General features: G+C 37.1%; 1 protein-coding gene across 2 annotated transcripts in view; it reads left to right on the top strand.

Annotated features, from left to right (window-relative positions):
* SLC7A1 (solute carrier family 7 member 1) overlaps positions 1-20,044 on the top strand; it is a 44,469-nt gene that overhangs the window by 16,552 nt on the left and 7,873 nt on the right. For both annotated transcript variants that reach the window (XM_058185384.1, XM_058185383.1), the window contains exons 2-11: positions 1,557-1,940; positions 6,311-6,469; positions 7,720-7,873; positions 9,976-10,097; positions 11,014-11,236; positions 13,130-13,269; positions 13,756-13,858; positions 15,613-15,824; positions 17,106-17,272; positions 19,177-19,285. In XM_058185384.1, coding sequence (XP_058041367.1) covers positions 1,571-1,940; positions 6,311-6,469; positions 7,720-7,873; positions 9,976-10,097; positions 11,014-11,236; positions 13,130-13,269; positions 13,756-13,858; positions 15,613-15,824; positions 17,106-17,272; positions 19,177-19,285 — 1,759 coding nt within the window. In that variant the 5' untranslated portion in view covers positions 1,557-1,570. The remainder of the gene's footprint in view (positions 1-1,556; positions 1,941-6,310; positions 6,470-7,719; positions 7,874-9,975; positions 10,098-11,013; positions 11,237-13,129; positions 13,270-13,755; positions 13,859-15,612; positions 15,825-17,105; positions 17,273-19,176; positions 19,286-20,044) is intronic.

Below are 20,044 nucleotides of genomic sequence, written 5' to 3'. Positions count from 1 at the left end.
TGCTACATGCTAAGTCTAGGGCTGAGTCCTAGTATTGGGAGGAAGTGAAGGAGCCTACAGGAAGTGCTTTGGGCTTTAATAAATTGGCATGCAATGTATGCTTTGAATAATGAAAAAAACCTGCTCTACTATTTCCTATGTTTCCTAACATAGGAACAGCTTATTTAAATAAGAAGCATTTCAAAAGAACCCATTTCTTAGAGAAACTTCAAAGGATTTTGCTTTTCCCCATCTACTTCCTTCTTGAAATTCTGAGAATTTAGGGAGCTCAGAATAAGAAGGGAAGTAGTTTTCTTTTTTTTGTACAAGTTGTGGAATTCTTATCACACAAACATTGGCCTTTGCAGAAGGACAAATTTCCCCCTTCTCCTTTGTCTTCTGTTGCTAAAATAAAAGCTGAAAAGTTGCTGTTTATTTTTATTGCTCCAGATATTGAGCTCATAATCCACAAATTGAAAGTCTACTCATATCCTTCCCTATATTACTATTTCAATTGCTATTGAAAGAAGTACTAAATTATTAATTAAGCACACATATGCTTCCATATTAAGCATCTTTTAGTTCAGCTTGCTTGACGCTCAAAAGGCTAGGCAGATAATTGAAGCACCATATTAATAGTGCCATTGCGCCCTGAAAGCAAGGAAACTTTAGAATGTGAATATTATGAATTATGCAGTACAATAGGATGTAATATGTACATGATAGAAAATATTCCTATTTGTTTTTTCCACTCAGTCTTTCAAAATCCTTTTGATTGATTTATATGTTTGCACTTTTAAAAGTGGAAGATCAGGTGTTGTTTACCCTAAACCAGGGACTATCTACTTGAAGACGAGACTAAAAATTGAGAATAGAGTGTATTACATTGGTGGTGAAATACTCAGATTTCAGGCTGGCAACTGCTTAGAAAAAGAACCACTTTATCTATGTAATGGAAAGTAAAATATTACTGCTCATAGAGGTAGTCATAAAAAGAAATACATAACAAATTGTTTCATATTTATAATGAAGAAGTGAAATGTTTCAGTCTCTTTCATTTCAGTTTTTTACTTTGTAAAATAGGCTTCCATCACGAACTCTTACTTAGCTAAAGTCAAGTGAACTGAATTCTTAGTAGAAACGCATAGGTTTGTACTCCTTAATTCAGAAAGTGTGGCAGGAAGTAATTGACTACCATGTTTCCCTGAAAATAAGACCAGGATCTTATATTAATTTTTGCTCCAAAAGGCTTATTTTCTGGTTAGGTCTTATTTTTGGGGAAATACTGTACTAAATGCATCCATCTGGCTGACAATCATAACTGGGGCTTATTTTGGGGGTAGGGCTTATATTACAAGCATCCTGAAAAATCATGGTAGGACTTATTTTCTGATTGCATATTATTTTTGGGAAAACAGAGTATTTTCTTATCCCTTAAAATAGAGGTGGTCCATACTCGCAACAGGTTTGGAGGGTGTTAACATTAGGGGAGTTCCTACCATGTAACAGAACTATTTGCAGAAGTCACTTAGCTTTTTCTGTCCAATGATACTGATTCAGATTTTCTTATTTTACAGGTTCAGTCAAGAAGATGCCTTGCCAGAAAGTTATCCATTTTGGGCAGCAGTTGTTTCGTCGGAAAGTGGTAGATTGTACAAGCAACGACAGCCGGTTCTCGCGGTGCCTCAACACATTTGACTTGGTTGCTCTTGGAGTAGGCAGCACCCTTGGGGCAGGGGTTTATGTTCTCGCTGGAGCAGTGGCACAGGAAAATGCAGGACCTGCCATTGTCATTTCCTTTCTGATTGCAGCTTTGGCTTCTGTGCTGGCTGGACTTTGCTATGGAGAATTTGGTGCTAGAGTTCCAAAGACTGGATCAGCGTATCTCTATAGTTATGTGACTGTCGGTGAGCTGTGGGCATTCATTACTGGCTGGAACCTAATTCTTTCTTATGTCATTGGTGGGTATTCCTTTGTATCATTGGTCCATTTAATTAAGAACAGATTTAGATCTGTGAAATATTGTGTTGTGCTCTGTCATAATAATAGCTTCCTTTTAAAACTTTAGAATAGCTTAATATGATTATCCCAAAAGCATTTTATTTGAGTAGAGAATACTGGCTAACAAGAGCATTACTTCGAAAGGAATGGTTTTTTTAAAAAGTTTCAGCCTCTGAAGATGAGAACAGAGTGGTGTAACTAAAAGACATGGAGGCAAAATGTGTGGGACTTCTCAAGGGGTGAGTTATAGAGATTTAAAAAGTATATGTTCATTATTATTACAATATGATCTTATTTTGGGCATTATTTTAGAAGTACCTAAAAATATGTTGATTTGCCATATTTTAATGGAGCAATTTTAGGGAGAGGTCCATGCAATGGGATGAGCTCCCATTAATTGGCTCAGCTCCTGCCCACCTAGCAGTTCAAAAGCATGCAAATGCAAATTGATTAATAAGTACCACTTTGATGGGAAGATAACAGCGTTCTGTGTGCCTTTGGGTATAGCCATGTTGGCCACATGACTATGGAAATTGTCTTTGGACAATGCTGGCTCCCTCGGCCAAGAAATGGAGAGGACCACTCTGCCCTCTGTCAGACATGTCTTTTTGGCCTTTTTTTCCAACACTCACAAAAATGGGGCTGAAAATAATTGATTCCTGGGATAGTGCATGAGAGGAACTGTTAACCAGAAGAAAAATTAGGTGTCAAGGCTATTTCTTATATTGAAACAGTAGGGAGATTCAGGCCCTGCTTTTTCAAAAGACACAAACATCACTTCTGCATCAAAAAAGGGGAAGCAAATGAATAGACATTTTGCTACCTTGGAGCGCCTATATATAAGTATCTAATTTGAAAGTGGAAGTCTTGCTGGAATTTTTGTCTAATGACCTTCACTTTCCTTCCAGTAAATACTAGCAATCATAGCTCTTAGGGACTTCTTCCTTTGAATAAGTATTTTGATTGTATGATAAACATGAAAAAGAGAAAACCTGTTGTTCAAATCTGTCCGGATGCGTATGATAGAATGCTATGCATTAGGATTTAATCTGATTGTGTAAATCTGACAAATGCTGATGAACATTAAGAATCCCTTTTGGCCACAAACAAATGTTTGAAGGGAAAATTACAACTAGACTGGCGGTCCTCAGCTTTTGCGGCTTGGCGGCCTGGCTGTTGTGGGGGGAATGGGAAATTGGTCGTGTGAGCGGCGTGTGCAGCTTGACTTGTGCGAAAGCAAAACTGAACCTTTTTATAAGATTGATTATAGGAGAACATTACAAATTTTTCTCTTTTTTGTCAATTGCAGAAGAAATGTATAAAAAAGGGAAAAGAAACACAATTTAGGTATAGATTCGGAAATCAGACCATGTGCTATGTGTAGTTCAATACTCTTCTCTTTTTAACACACGATTAAATGCAGAATCTCATATTACATGTAATAACTTGCCATGTCACCAAGAGATACTGTATCTACCAGGTTGGGAACAACAAATACATTTAATAAATAAAAACAAACAACTAAAGCATCATGTGGCTTCTAATAACTCCAGTTTCTGATAACTCTGGTTTCTTTATGTATATGAAATGGCAAACTCCAGTTAATTAAATTACAGATGGAAACATAATGCCTATCTGGCCCCAAGAGGGCTTTTAGTTTTCTAATTATTGAAATTCCATGAGACTATTGGCAGTCTTATGTGAACTCTTATAAGATCTATAAACTCTTTCAGATCTGTGCCTGAGCATCTGATTAAAATTTGGGACAAATATATAAGTTTCATGGGCTCTGAATTGGAAGATGATTTAAACATGACTTGAGCAAAAGTGATATAGTACATATTCAAGCAAAAGGCACATACAATTCTTGAATAATGAGACAGGAGGTTGTTTTAGCCAGATGATAAGAGTTACATCATACTATTTTAAGTGAAAGAATTGGTGAAGGGATAATAAAATTAATTAAAATGTATAATTAATTAAATTAATAGGGGATTAAGAGTTCTTACATGTAAGAAGCATGAAAGATAAAAATATTCAGAAACATTTTGTTGAAAGTTGGCAAAAAAAAAATTTAAATAAAAATTAGTGCCCTTAAGGAAATGTACTGTATGTTTTATGTGTTTTTCTTAGTTTATAACATTTAAAAAAATGAAACACATTAATAATACATTAATCATTTTAGCAAGTATCTGCAGATAAAAACTGCTTAAAACAATTTTTATTGGCTGTCAGTGAAATAATAGCTGGACAATATTTATCTTTGGTGGAATTCACATTTTGTAGAATAATTTTTCAACAGACAGTTCCTGTAGCAAGTTTTTTTTTTATAGAAGGGTAAAGAAATAGTGGTTCATGTTTTTCTGTGATAAAAGAAAATACTTGGGAGAAGCACAGCATGAATTTGTTTAAAGATGGAATTTGTTCCAAAATAAGTAGGAGTGGTTGAATAGGAAGGGTTTGGAAGGGAATGTAGGTTGAACTTCAAAAGCTCTGTATTTATTTACAACTACTTGGTGTTCACATAAAGAATTTCCTTGCTTTGTATGCATTTATAGAATTAGCATCCCCTGATCTTGTTGATCAGAATATGGCCCCCGTAAATCTTTTTATACTTGCTTTCCAGAAAAAAAATTCACTCTGTTAGGCAGCTGTTCCAGGTACAAAACAAATTATGGAGAATTCCTCTTGAGGTCCAATGCCTTCAAAGGGTATCAGCTAGAGAAGATGATTTTTACACTGTATAAGTACACAAAGAGTCCCTCTCCAATCTTGTACTCTTGAGATGTAGACTAAACCTTAGCTCCAATGTCACCAGTTACCATTGCCTCTTTAGACTTGGCTTCTAAATTATCTCCCTTGTCCTTTATTCAAAGTGCAATTGAACTTGCTGAACCACATTGTTTTCTTCCTTAAACCAGGAAATAACTTATTTTCATTTTGACTAAAATTCTGAGTTTTATCCATCACACAACAAATGAGTGGCATTTGAATGATTTTGTAAGGATTTGACTAAAGTTTGAGATTGAGTTCATTCCATCTCAGGGTGAGATGGGAGACAAAAATTTTATTAAATAATAATTAACATTAATATATCGAAGATCAAGGTCATTCAATCTGACAGAGGAAATAGAATGAACAAATTACATGTTATACATAAATGGTGCGAACTAGAGGTAGTAGATGCATTTGTATTGGTAGATATTTAGTAAAAATGGAAAAATTAAAAAGAAGTTATCATATTTTTTGCTCCATAAGATGCACTCCCCACCCGCCTCCCCAAAGTGGATAGAAATGCCTGTATATCTTATGGAATGAATATTGCATCACAGGCCAGGCCGCAGCAGCGGGGTCCTTTTACAGTGCTGAACCCCGCCTCTTCTGTCTTTGTCATTGCCCGCCTCTTCTGACTCTTCTCCGCAGTGCAGGAGTCAATAGGAAGAGCTGTCACATGAGAAGACACCTATCTGTGGTCTCTCAGGCTCCGCCTGATATATTTTTCTTGTTTTCCTCCTCTAAACCTAGGCGCGTCTTATGGTCAGGTGTGTCTTTTGGAGCGAAAAATATGGTAGATACCCAAATGCTTATAAGAAAGAAATGGGTGGTATAGGGAATATAGAATTGAACACCTTGTTTTGGAAAGAACATTATGATATGCCAAGTTTTGTACTCTGAGTTGGATAAATGGATTTTGGTGATACCTCTGTGATTTAAACAGTTGCAAAAATTTGCCTCTAAAATATCCTACAGGGAACAACACCCTCATGGTCATTTCTGAACTCTGGGATACAACAGTACTGTGAATTTGTGTGAATAACTCCTGTTCTTAGGACATAAGCTAGGAATCTGGGGAATAGTAGGAAAAAAGCAACACACATTTTAAGAGAAGATAGTCGAATTGTCTTCCATTCTTGTTCAGCCTGATTTTAAAATCTCTAGAAGATTAAGTGAACTTGTTAACAAAACTCTTCAACAGCAATTGCGCAATTCTGCTTGGTGCTCTTAAGGGCATGTCAGAAGCCAAAGCATGTCTTGTTGATTGGGTTGTAAAACAAAAACACAGCAACTTCTAAATAAAAAAAGTTTAAAAATGAATTGTCTATTTAGAATATGTGATATATCCCTTTGTGATGAGATATATCAAGGCATCTGAGATTCCAATTTCAAACTGGTCACCTCTTCTATATGTATTTTTACATGTTTTATAAATTCCTTGGCATTTTTTGTTTTGTTTTGCATAACCTTGTTCACTCCAGATGAAGTAGTGCCATGTGTATGTTAATAGATATAATGTTATAAAGAGGTAGCTTTCATTTTTATTCTCATGCAGGAACATCAAGTGTAGCCAGAGCTTGGAGTGCAACATTTGATGAGCTTATAGGCGAGCATATTGAGAAATTCTTTGGTCGCCACATGTCTATGAATGCTCCTGGTGTGCTAGCAAAATACCCAGATGTCTTTTCTGTTTTCATTATCCTAATCTTAACAGGTGAGAGAAATAAAAATATTGTTTGGGATGAGCATCTTGCGGTGCTTTTGAAATCTTATTTTGCAGAGAAAATGAACAGATTTATTTATTTTGCCATTTTTAAAAAGCGTTTTTATTTGCTGGTTCAAGTTGTCCTGAGTGGTTGCAGAGACAGGATTACTTTTTGCTACCGCTTGTTTAAAATTATGTATGTATGTATGTAAGTACAGGCTGGAAATCGGTGGAACATTCTAGCTGTGCTTTTTTCTTGTAATAAAAACTGTGAGCAACGATGACTTTTAATGGGCTTTATAATGGGCTTTGAAACTTCTCTTTTTTCCCCACTTATGACCTAAGAAGCAAATGTATATGTTATTCACAATGTTAAAGGGGATTAGATTTAAAATCCAGATTTACCTTTGATGTTTACCTCAAAGGCTCCTACGTAAACGGTACACATTTTCTGATTATGTGCTTCTCAGATGTCAGGCAAGATACTTTCCAGTTGCTTGGCAACTCTGGCCATATAGCATAAGGCTCTGTTTTCTGAAAACCAATGAGAAAGTTGTGCTTATTTCTGCAGTTGCCAAATCTTCTTTCAGATCTGAAAGGTTTTTCCTAATTCTTTCTCCCCATATCTGTTACATTCCTTTCTAAAGCAACTTGAAAGCTTGTTGAGTCTCATTCCTGTCTGAGACATCACTTAACAGCTAGCAATGGAGATTTCCATGACTGACCAGAACATGTCTAGGCACCTTCTTAAAAATTATGTTTGCTTCTTAAAAATATCCCTGAATACAATTTTATAGACTGATAGTTTGGACCAGGATCATGTATTGGAGGTGCGCTTTATAAATATTAAATCAAATGACTGAAATAATTGGCAACTGGAAATTTTTAAGTCTTTACAAAGTTCGTCTGGGATTAAATTCACAATACAGCCAAACAATAGCTTTGTTGTTATGAAAATATTTTGGATATGTATAATCTAAAGCATAAAAGTAGTAGGAAAGGGGCCATGCTTGTGGCACTTACTGTGTATTACTGTGTGGCATGTGAATGAAAGTTTTGGATAATTTCCTTTCCTTGCCTGTGTTTTTAAAAAATATATATATAAGAAGCTAGCAGCTGAGAAATATGTTGGTAAAAGTTTTTCCAAGAATAAAGAGGGAAATGTTGAAGCAATGCTGTCCAAGAATATATATATATATTTTCTTGTCGGTGTGGATTAAACATTTATAATACAATTATCCACTATAATTTTTTTAAAGGACTTCTGACTTTTGGCGTGAAAGAATCTGCAATGGTTAACAAAGTGTTCACTTGTATCAACGTCCTAGTCTTGGGCTTTGTGATGGTGTCAGGTTTCGTGAAAGGCTCAATAAAAAACTGGCAGATCCCAGAAAATCTCTCACTTCCGGAGAAGTATGTTGTTTCTTATTTTTTATATACAGACATTTGAAATAATATATGCATTCATGGCTTTTGTTTAGCGCACACTGACTGTGTATCAGGTATGAAAATAAGAGAAGTGGGCAATTTGTAACACATCAGGTGGTTGATGGAGACTGAAATTCAATACTATACAGATTGTTCAATTAACAAAAATCAGTCTCATGGCTGGTGCCAGGCTGCCGATGGTTTGTTCATATGCGGCTCTTTGAATCATAAGTGGTTCAAAGCTCAGATAATTTCAATAAGCTTTCACTATATTTTGTTGCTATAGATAGAAATTAATTGTAAACCTGAAGGCATCATTTTATTTACACGAGTAGTGCTTCTGTTGCAAATAAGATAAGGAATAGCAGCTGGTTCAGAGTGGACAGCCTTACCCAACTTACTGTGCAGCCAGATGTTTGGGATTATAACTTTCACCATTCCATCTAAAATTAATGCTGCTGTCGCTGCAGCCCCGTGTGTGAATTAGTAAAATTGTGGTTATTCACAGACTTCATGTGTATGTTCAAATTACACTTAAAATCAAAGACTACAGTGTGGGGCTGCCTATTTTTTTCACTTCAGGTTATGTAGCTCTTGCAGAACTTGCGACCAGTGGACGGAAAGTCATGCTCTGTTCATCTTGCAAAAACTTCCCCCATAGAAAGAAGTTTCTGTACTGAGAAGAATAAAATATTTGAAATGTCACTGCTGCTTTGCAACATTGAGTTCCTCCCTTATTACCTCCTAAGCAACACAGTGAGAGTTTTTCATCACACAGAGGCCTTTTGTTAGTCCTGGTTTAATATACTGAAGTTTTACAGCCAGGAAGGCTGCCTCCTTTTGTGGTTGATCTAAGAGAAAAGCTATAATTCTCTGGGTACATTGCCTCTTTCCCTGGACATTTTAAATACTCAGTCCTTAGGCTGTTGCCAATATTTAGCAAGTAAATTATTATTGGCAGATTTAAGACCTGTTAAGGAAAAAAAGGCAATGGGAGGAATCAAGTTAGGAGGAAAAAGTACACGTAACTTGAGAAATGCATTCTAATTATGCCTACTTTCTTCTTTGACCATATCATTTTCCTCCTTGCCTTGTCCTCTTGTTCCTAGGAATTGGAATATGTTAGTTGACTCCCAAAAGGGGAGAACGTCTAGAAGGTAGCAACTATTTTTTTGCCCTTTTAATCAACCTAAACTTGAAAGTGCTTCAAGACCTTGTTGTCTTTGCAGGATAGAATAATTTGCATGGACCTAAGACATTTTATATAATACAAGACATTTTATATAATAAAATCTTGACTCGACTTGGAAACAATAAAAATAAATTTAAAAAGAGAAGTAATAAAACCTTAGAACCAAATGGACCAGCAAGTTTGTACTGTTCTTTGGGCAGAGCCATAGAAGAGTTGCCTGGCTAAACTTCTTAATACACTTTATACAGGTTAAAAGCACAAGCTAAGACAGTTAAGATTTTAGTGAACCTCTGTATGAATTTTAAATTGAACTAAATAACTCTGCATCTAAACAGAGACCTGTACTTCTGAAAATGCAGTTAGTAATTATAGGATTAGAATATTCTTTGATTTACAAAGCTGAACCTGTCCTCCCCTCCCCTCCACTGTGTAGTACCTAGAAGCTAATGACAGCATACAGAGGGCTTATTATTGTTATTTAATTCAAATGATTAATTTTAAACAATGATCATTCAACTTGTTCCAAAATCTGAAAATAGCTTTGAAAACAAACTTTAAAAATGACAAAAATGACTCATGCAGCCCATCCTGTTCATATTTACAGTGCTCAAAAATAGGTCCATTTGAATTTGATGAGTATTTTTATATATTTTTGGATTATTACAGATTTATGTTAATATTCTCAAAACTGGAGGTCCATTTATTCGTGCAGTTGTTTAATGATGCTGCAAATGAGTCCAGGGAGGCTATTCCACATAAGTTAATAATATACTAGCCATTTGGTATTGGTAAGTCTTGATGAGTCAGCTGTATTCTATGTCTTGGTAAAGTGAATTTGCCCTGTTGAATTTTCATGTAACCAGGCTCACTTGTGATTTCTTGCTTCTTCTTCTAGTTACACTCAGTATCTGCCGCATGGTGTTGGTGGGTTTATGCCATATGGTTTTTCTGGAGTTCTTTCAGGGGCAGCTACGTGCTTTTATGCATTTGTGGGATTCGACTGTATTGCCACCACAGGTAAGGTAACAAAAAAAACCAGACTACTTTTTAAAAATAATAATTTCTATTCTTAGCTGGGCCTTCATTGTGTACCACTTATTAGGAGACTCTGAGCTCTTTTCCATTCTGCTGCTGAAAATAGTTCCTGTAGCTCTGCATGAATGGTGCTGCTTCTTTTCAGCATGAAATACATTATATTTACATACAGATCAGAATCTAATTAGATTCTTGGAGAAGGGATTCTGTGTTTTAAGACATAAACAGCAGATGGTACTTCCGGAACCTGAACATGCATCAGAATATTAATTTCAGCTGTATTTGATTGAGTGATTAATTATACCATGCAGTGTAACGCTATGCATTTCTACTCAGAAATAAATCAACATTGCAAAATGTAAACAGTAGATCACTTCTTTATGCCAGTTTTGGATGTAATTTTGGATATCACTACTTCTTACTCCTAATTTTCATTATCTTATAATTAAGCTTGAAAATGAAGTTATAGTATATAACTTCTTAGTATTTGGACAACAGCAATAGAAGTTTTATATTGCATTGCATAATTTTAAAATTAAGGCGTTGAATCAAACTGTATAGCTTGATTCTCAAACATGTAAGTTATTTATCTAGGCAAATATTTTACCTCTTAGCATGATATACAAATGTAATGAAATTATATACGTTTCATAAATAGCTGTAGGTTTTCCTTATTGGAAATAATTAGGTAATTAGGAAATAATTCCTAATAATTTAAAAAGTATTTGTAAAATGCATGTTCTTACAGTACATTTAATATGCTATTGACAACTTTTAATTTGGTGAAAGAGTTAATTTTTGCTTTCACTAGAGGAAAACTTGTCAAACGTAGTTTCTTCACTGAAAGGAAATAATTAAATCTGCTTTTTGTAATCTGGGTTATAATCTCCTTTTTTAGGTGAAGAAGTAAAAAATCCCCAGAAAGCTATTCCAATAGGCATAGTGGCCTCACTTCTGATCTGCTTTGTTGCATATTTTGGGGTATCGGCTGCTCTTACTCTCATGATGCCTTACTATCTGCTCGATAAAAATAGCCCACTGCCAGTTGCTTTTAAGTATGTGGGATGGGAAGGAGCAAACTATGCAGTTGCTGTTGGATCCCTATGTGCTCTTTCTACAAGGTAAGGGCTACAACTATTTTTTTGCATACGTGTGGTAAGTGTGTACTCCCCGATGGTGTATTCATCTTTAAATAAAAATGTTCATGGCTGATTTAGGAGTTGGCTTTTTTTAACTTGACAGATTTTTAAGAGCCGTGGTGGCGCAGTGGTTGACATGGAGTACTGCAGACTAACTCACTGCTCACTCTAGGAGTTTGATTCTAAGCGGTTCAAGGTTAACTCAGCCTTCCATCCTTCCACGGTGGGTAAAATGAGGACCCAGATTATTGGAGGCAATATGCTGACTCTGTAAACTGCTTAGAGAGGCTGTAAAGCAGTATATAAATCTAAGTGCTATTGCTATGGTCCATAGTTCAGGTTTGATACATTTGGAAAGGTGGGTCACTTAGATGGTAACAGTTTACATTTTTTCCCCCCATATTAAAGTTAAAGATCGGTGATAAAGCTTGTAGAAGAGGTAATTGACTCTACCTCTAGTAAATCTAAAAGCCTGGAGGAAGGGAGGGGGTTAATTACCAGTCACTGGAGACAAACTCTTCCAATCTGGTGCTGATACATAGAACTTAAGATTTTCAGAGTTCCTAGTCAGTGTCTCCAGAAACCATGCTGATTAGGAATTTTGGAATTTTTTTAATCACATGTATGAGATGGGGGGGGATGACTAATAGGGTTACTTGGTCCATAATTGGAACAATGTAATCGTACTTGGTAGAAACTAGCTGTGTCTCTTCTGAGGTGAAATTCTTTGGCTACGTGCTCCCAGGAAACTTTTGTTATAGCCTTCAAAGCCCTTTTAGCAGTTTTCACTAATTTGTCATTTTTAATGTGAAAAAAGAAGAAATAAATATAATCATTTATTTAAAGGAAATGGAATCAGATTTAGTTTTTATCCAGCCTCACTCATTCCTTTATCCTGTCCTACCTAATTTTAGGAATTCAAATCCTAGCTCTGAGTCATAGGCCAGAAAAGATTCTAAACATAGAAAACAAAACAAAACATCATGCATATTTCCTTCAGTTATTGCCTGCAATGCTACTTGTTCAAGATTTCTTGTTAAAATGAGTGCAGAATTTTTTTAAAGCCCACTTTTATGTACAGATAATTCTCAACTGGTGACCATTTGTTAGTGATTGTTCAAAGTCATAACTGTGCTGACAAAAGTGATCCACAACTAGTCCTCACACTTATAACTGTTGCAGCAGTTCCATGGTCACATGATCAAAATTTGGACACTTGGCAGCTGGCATGTATTTATAATGATTGCAGTATCCCAGCATCATGTGATCATCATTTGCGACTTTCTCAGCTGGCTTACAACAAGGAAAATTAATGGGGGGGGGAAGCCAGATTCACTTAACAACAGTGATTCACTTACTGACCATGCTGATCCGCTTAACAACTGCAGTAAAATTGGGCATGACTCACTTAACAACTGCTTTGCTTAATATGGAAGTTATCATCCTAATTGTGGTTGTAAGTTGAGGATAACCTGTCTCACACTAATTATTTAGGGAATAAATCTTATCAAAAGGTTTAAGAGAACATTAAAACTAACACAAACTAATCCAACACGGGAGAACCAAGGAAAAAAGTGCAGTAAGAAAATATTAAAAGAAATAGAAGTTTTCAGTTTCTTCTACAGCAAATACAAATATCTGACTGATCTTTTTAAATCCCATTTTCATTATGGTGAAGGTCTAGGATTCAGTGCTGCAAAAAAGCAAAACTTTCCCATTACCTGTTATAATTACTGTCCCGATTTGAGGGAAAGACACTTATTCTTTTAAAAAATGATTACCCTGCATTAGCAACTGTGTTATTGGAATACGTTAAACAATTTTCATTTTTGTACACAAGAAATAAGTCAACATTAATGTCTTGTCTTTTTCCAGCCTGCTTGGATCCATGTTTCCAATGCCTCGGGTTATTTATGCGATGGCAGAAGATGGATTACTATTCAGATTTTTGTCACGTGTCAATGAGAGGACAAAAACCCCAATGTTAGCTACAATAACCTCAGGAGCTGTTGCAGGTATGAAAAATTCCTTAAGAATGACTCAAGTAATTGCTAGATCCCCCACCACTCTATGTATATGGGTGTGCATATTGTAAAGACATGCATTTCATAACTCTGAAAAGAGAACACCTTGCATCTATAAAGCAGATCAAAACTAATGTCACATATTCTAATGCACTTTAAGATACAAATATTTTTAACGTTGCAAGGCTTGCTCATTCAGAAATAATATTACTACTCTTACTCATGGTGTTGCATAAGTCACGCACAACTTGACATACAGTTTGCCTTTTTTTGGAACTCTGGTTTTCTTGCTTCCTTCTCACGAATTTTACATCATCTCCTGGGAAACAGAAGAGCTTGTTGGCTCAGAAATATGGATAAGGATTAAATTGTCATGATTCATCAGGCTTGTAAATGAAATAAAAAATATCCTGTTACTTAATTCGTGTCTTCTCTCTCTCTCTGCCTCTCCCTCCCCCCACTTCTCTCTACCATTAGCTGTCATGGCGTTTCTCTTAGATCTCAAGGATCTTGTAGACCTGATGTCTATTGGGACACTTCTAGCTTACTCCTTGGTGGCTGCCTGTGTCTTGGTACTAAGGTAAGAAATGCTAGCATTGCTGACAAAGTAGCCTCAAACAGAGCCCAAATTTGCTTTTCTTGAAAGGTATTTAATTGTTGATTTCATTACCTACTAAGTTCAAAATGTGAACTGAATTCTTGCTCAACAGCAGCAGATCCTAGGAGACATTGGGAAGAATCTGATATGCTAGTCAGGGCAAATGATTCTCTACAATGAAAATCGGTTTCAGGAGCATCGTTCATCTGCGCTCCCAAAATCCCATCTGCTTCATTATTGGTGCAGTTAGCTTTGTGTCCCATCTGCTCTGCTGCCCTTGGGACAGGTCGTCTTATCCTTTCCATGTAAACGCAAAACAGATGTTTGGACTTTTATCTTTGTTTATTTTGGCAAACTGCTTCACATAAGATTGTCCTTGCAATACCGTTTTTCCACTTCAGCTTTCATTTTCAAGAGCTAGGACTTTTTGCAGCTTCATTTACTAAATTAGAGAAGCAGTTGGATAGTATGAGAAAGAACTTCATGTTTATACAAAGATGAAAAGCCCAATATTAAGTGTAGAAAGCTTGCTGTACAACTACATAAAAACAATTGCAGAATTAAGCAGATGAACAGCAATTGATCCTGTTCACCTGCTGTTCACCTGTTTTTAAAATAGCAGTTGATCCAGGAGATGTGGTGGTGCAGCAGCTTAAGGACACTGGATCTGCCAACCAAAAATGGTCAGCACTCTGCAGGTTCGAGCCCTGTATCACTGCAGGATAGGATGAAATTCCATCACTCACCTCTAACTCCTGCCCTCTTCAACTAGCAATTTGAAAGCACTATTATGAGTAGATAAATGATACCATTCTGGTGGGAAAGGCTAGCTGCACAAGGAGAAAGGAAATTGGCACTTGACCTGTCCGCATACAAGGCAAGATCAATTGAGGAGCCCAAAATTTGTCATCAACCCAAATGCCACTAGCCAAATATGGTACAAGCTAGTTTGCCCCCTGTGATGCACCGTGAATGCAGGCGCAAAACCGAATGAACTAGCAATTAGGCTGTTAGAACTAGTCTGTAAAGTGTAGCACTCACTGACATGTGTGTCAGATGAAATAAATAAATAAGTTGATGCCCAATTTTTTAAAGCATAAAAGTTACTTGAGCCTCCATTTTTTCTCTGCAATTTTCGCTGTTCCCTTGATAGTTGAACTTTAAGTGCAAACTGCAGATTGCAATAAAACATAACCCATTTTTTTCAAGAGCCTTTTGTCCTTGAGGACAAATATAGTAGTATATAATACCTGAGTATTATAATCAAGATATCAGAATCAGATTTGCTAAAGAAGACAGTAGTTTTAACCTTATTCCTGGAAATACAGTTTTGAGACTTGCATGGCTTTCTGGATAGCACTAGTGACAAGTCTACCTTTATTTATGGCATTTAAAGAATACTCTTTAATATTAAATGGAACTTAAATGGAACATTTACCAGAGTGATAAAACTCTTAAAAACATAACACATTTAATCTTAACAAGTTTAGTCTATATGTAGCCTTGGCAGCTCTGTAATTTGCATCTCGTTTTATGGATTTCATGGGAATACATGAAATAAAACCTAATACTTGTAGTTTTAGTTAACAATGATAAAGTTTCTCCCTATTTTATTCCACTTTTCTATTCTTTTGATATGTTTTTCTAATACTCATATAAAATCTTCCAATGGCATCTTTTTAATTTCCAGTACTATACTGCTATGTGTATGTTATGTTTGTTTGTTTTCCCTATAGATACCAACCTGAGCAGCCTAACTTGGCGTATCAGATGGCTAGTACTACCGAGGAGGCAGACACAAATGAATCTGTGAGCACAAGTGAATCTCAAACTGCGTTTCTGCCGGAAGAGGGAGAGAAATTATCCTTAAAAGTTATCCTCCTCCCCCAAAATACAGTTCCTTCCAAACTTTCTGGGTTTATAGTGAATGTCTCTACTTGTGTCATAGGTAAGCAGCTAATCCCAAAAACTAATATTATTCTCAATCATTGTGGCTCTGACTGTTGAATTTCCTTTCTGAAAAGCTGGTTAGTGAGTTTGCTGACGAACTGAGAATGGCCTCCTCGCAGTTTGTGGTTTGATTTAGCTAGATTTCGAATAAAACTATTATGGAAATTAAGAGATACTAGTGAGAAACCCCCTGAAAAAAACAGGTAAAGAATTGGCAAGTGAAAAGTTGAAGAAAGCCCATCAAAGAAGCATAGAATACACAACAATCCTAATTCAGCTAGTCCCCACTTAACAACCCTAATTAGGACTGGAATTTCCATTGCTAAGAAAAATGGTTGCTAGGTGAAACATATGACTTGTACCATTTATTAATTGCAATTCCAGTAGTAGTCCCGGTTGTGCTTGTTAAGCCAGGGCCATACTATCCCTGAGTAAGGATGTCATGCTTCTCCTGTCCTACTGTACCTGCCTTCACTTCAACTCCCCCCATCTGCCTTGTCAACATTGGGAGAAAGAAGGCAAAGGTTGGGGAGGAGGTGGCAGGAGTAGGTGGCAGTGTTGGTCAGCCAAAGGGGCAGAGATTGGGAGGGGGGGAGATAGGTGGGTGAGAGGAGTTGAAACCCAGCCTTTGATTGTAAATGAGAGGGGGCTGTCAAGCATCCAGATTTTGATCAGGTGACTGTGGGGGTGGGGTGGGGGTTGCAATAGCTATAATTTTGAGAAGCAGCCACAACTACCATTTGTTCAGTGCCTTCATAACTTCAAAGGGTTGCTGAACAAATGGTTGTCAAGCAAGAATTACCTGTAGATGAGCTTTTTGCAACAGGGATCCCCAACCCTTGGGCCACGGCCCAGTACCAGACTGTGGCTGGTTCAGAATTGAACTAGCGAGCTGCTGGCTGGTGCAAGTACATGCATGTGCACATAGATCGACTCGAACAAGCTGTGAGACAACATGCATGCAGCCCAACTCACATGAGTGGCAGGCTAGCGAACGCACACACACAAAAACGCCGGCTCACTACTTGCATGGGCCACGTCCCTCCCTCCCGCCCCTGGGCTGCCAAGCCATAAAGGTTGGGGACTGCTCCTCTACAGGATTCTTTGAGCAAAACAGTGGCTCAGAAAAATGGATGTTGGAAGCTATGGATCCTGGGTTCTCTTATCTGCATATGTCACAGTTTGTATTATTCTTCACTTAGCTAACAACAGCTGTTTTTTGTATTTCTCCCCCCATGTTTAACAATGCATCCAACATCTTAATGTTTCTTGTTCTCAGGTTTTCTTATTGTCAGCTTCTGTTGCTTGGCTGTCCTTGCCAAGGAGGTTCTAATCAGTGGAGCAAGGTGGCCCATTAGCCTACTTGTTATCATCTTCCTCATCTGCTTTGTTTTCATGGTCATCATTTGGAGGCAACCTGAAAGCAAAACCAAACTCTCATTTAAGGCAAGTGTAAAGCATACATGCATAAAAGAAGAACTGGAGCCCTTGCTGGCTTTCTGAGTGGAAAGAGAGATTAGCGGAGATCAGCCTGTTTTGGCCAGAAAAGCAGCAGTGAGGGGAGATAGCAAAAGACACTTTCCCACGCAGATTGAACATGCGACCTTCAGACATGACCTTCAGCTTTCTGGATGCTATTTTTGTGAGAAGGAGGGTTCTCGTCTGTTCTATTTGAACGTACTGGGAGATAATCAATGCATGCAAGGCTGCTGTTTTAGTTTTGGTATTCCTAACAAAATCTTCCCAATAAACCAACTCATTACATTATGAGGTGGCTTCTAGATTCTAGATTCTTAATTCTTTTGACAGAATGAGTAAATGAGTGAGTGAGTGAGTGAATATATGCATACATAAAGTAGAGGAAGGAAGACATGCCAGTTGTTAAAGTTGGGCAAGCGGTTGATGACTTTTCAGATGTTGCAACTTTCAGCATTCAGTATGAAAATCTGAGAACTGGGTTTGCTGGGAATTGTAGTTATGCAATAACTCGTGGGTGCACATTCCCCATCTGGCATAGCAGAAATTGTGTGTATCCCCAAATGCTTACATTGTGTGCACAAACTCATGATAAAAAGGGGGTTTGAATTCAGCATGCCTATATGATATGCAAGCCTTAATTATGTATTACAACATCTGTGTTGGAGTATAGGCATTATATAGTTCTGTTTCTCTGTGTCAACTCATTCTAATAAATTGAGAGCTGTGAATATAAGTTAAGGTAGCCCTCATTTAGTGATCACAATTGGGACTGACAGCTGTCATTAAGGGAACTGATTGCTAAGGGGGCACTCATATGAGCGTGACTATGCTTTCATTTCTCCCACTCCCCCCACCCTTTCAAATGCTCATTCCAACCCTGGGATAATTAGCAAGAAAGGAATTAGCGTTTGTATTTACATTCATTGGAGAGCAAGGGATTACAAGAATGTAAGCAGGCACACAGTGATGAATACAGTACACATTGGAAGGAATGTAGTAGGACCAGCTTCTGTAGAATTATTACTACAACATAAATATCACAAAATGTACACACTACAGGATAACATTGAGTAACAATATTTAAAGTCAACCTTATCATGGAAACTCTTTATCATATTACTGTAATAGATTTTCAATCCTAACAAAATATGCTGTCATGCTAATTCTCCCGAGGAAGATCCTGACTTACTTCATTGTATGATAACAAAAGAAAGTTTCTGTTGTTTCCATACAATTTGTCTAGGTACCTTTCTGTTTTGCCACATTGAGCCACTATCAAGAATATCCCCATCTCTGAAACGTGATCATATTTTGTAGAATAGAAAGGATTTATTTTTTTAAAAAAATTGTGTCTAAAATATTGCAGTGGCAAAACTTGTGTGTATGTACAAATTTACACTTGGATAATTGCATCTCCAATGTTTATCTGACTGTAATTTTAAACACCTAGATCAGGGCTGTCAAACTCGCAGCCTGTGTGCCGGATGCATCACACGCTGGTCCCTCTCACACTTGGTTTAGCGAAGGAAAAAAGTCATGATACATCACATGATGATGCGAGTTTGACACCCCTGACCTAGGTGAAAGCCAGTAAGCATGACATACTTTAAAATGTATTGTCAATATTTTCTTATTCCAGAGAATTCTTGCAGCATCTTATTGACTTATCCAATTAGAGCTATACTCAGAAGAACCTGCAAGAATTTGCTGCCTTGCGTACATTCACAATATTATATGCTTGCTAATACTGATGTGAGAAAACAATTCCTTACAAATAGAATCAAATGATTGATCTCAGGAGAAGGTAGATGTGTGAACTGGTGTATCCCATACTCCTAAATGTAATCCAGAAGCATAATTTTGTTTTGCAGGTCCCTTTTCTCCCTGTCCTTCCAATCTTGAGCATCTTTGTGAATGTTTATCTCATGATGCAGCTGGATTGTGGCACCTGGATACGATTTGCCATCTGGATGGTCATAGGTAAATTTCAGCTATGTGATACGATGACATTCTCATTCATATAGGTAGATCAATGAATACAATAAAGTTTTGAAGGTTGAAGCGGAATTCAGATTCTTTACTCTTGTGGTCAGAAGCCTTAAAGCTACAACTGAATTATCTTCCATAAAGTATGAGAGTCCCAGGCATTAAAAAAAGATTAAAACCAAGCATTTTGATAAGCATGTCAACCCAGGCAGTTGGTATGAAACCATTGACTCTTTTAGTATTTGTCTAAAACAAAATGAACCCTGATTCACACTCATTAAAACTTGGGAGTAGGCTTTAATTACTTTGATTACATCTTTTAAATCATCTCCAGGAATAGGCCTATGCAAGGTATGTTATGACAATTAAGCTTGTAAATATTGAAAGCAAGTGAGAAATATGGCAAGATCTGATCTCTGCAGAATTAAAATAGAGTTCCCTATTTTTTGGTAGAAAGCAGTCTGAAAAATAGAGTAGTCACTAGAAAAACTCATCAGTCCCCCTCAGCCATACTGCACTGCGCTTTAGAAGTATATACTTAAGTCCTTGGATGTTCCACAAGACTAGGGGTGTCAAACTGGATTTTTTTGAGGACCGGATCAGCACTGTAGTTGTCCCCTGCGGGCCAGCCTCAGGGTTGGGGGAGGAGACAGGACAGACGGCAGACAGGATGGATTCCTCCTGTAGCACCCTGCCGGCCAACATGGGGCTCAGGGGGACCGTTCGTGGGCCCCCTGCCCCCAGTTTTCGTTA

This window comes from Ahaetulla prasina, chromosome 5 (assembly GCF_028640845.1).
Source record: "Ahaetulla prasina isolate Xishuangbanna chromosome 5, ASM2864084v1, whole genome shotgun sequence".
NCBI lineage: Eukaryota > Metazoa > Chordata > Lepidosauria > Squamata > Colubridae > Ahaetulla > Ahaetulla prasina.
The sequence above is the reverse complement of the archived record's forward strand: the minus strand, read 5'-3'. Positions and strand labels throughout refer to the sequence as shown.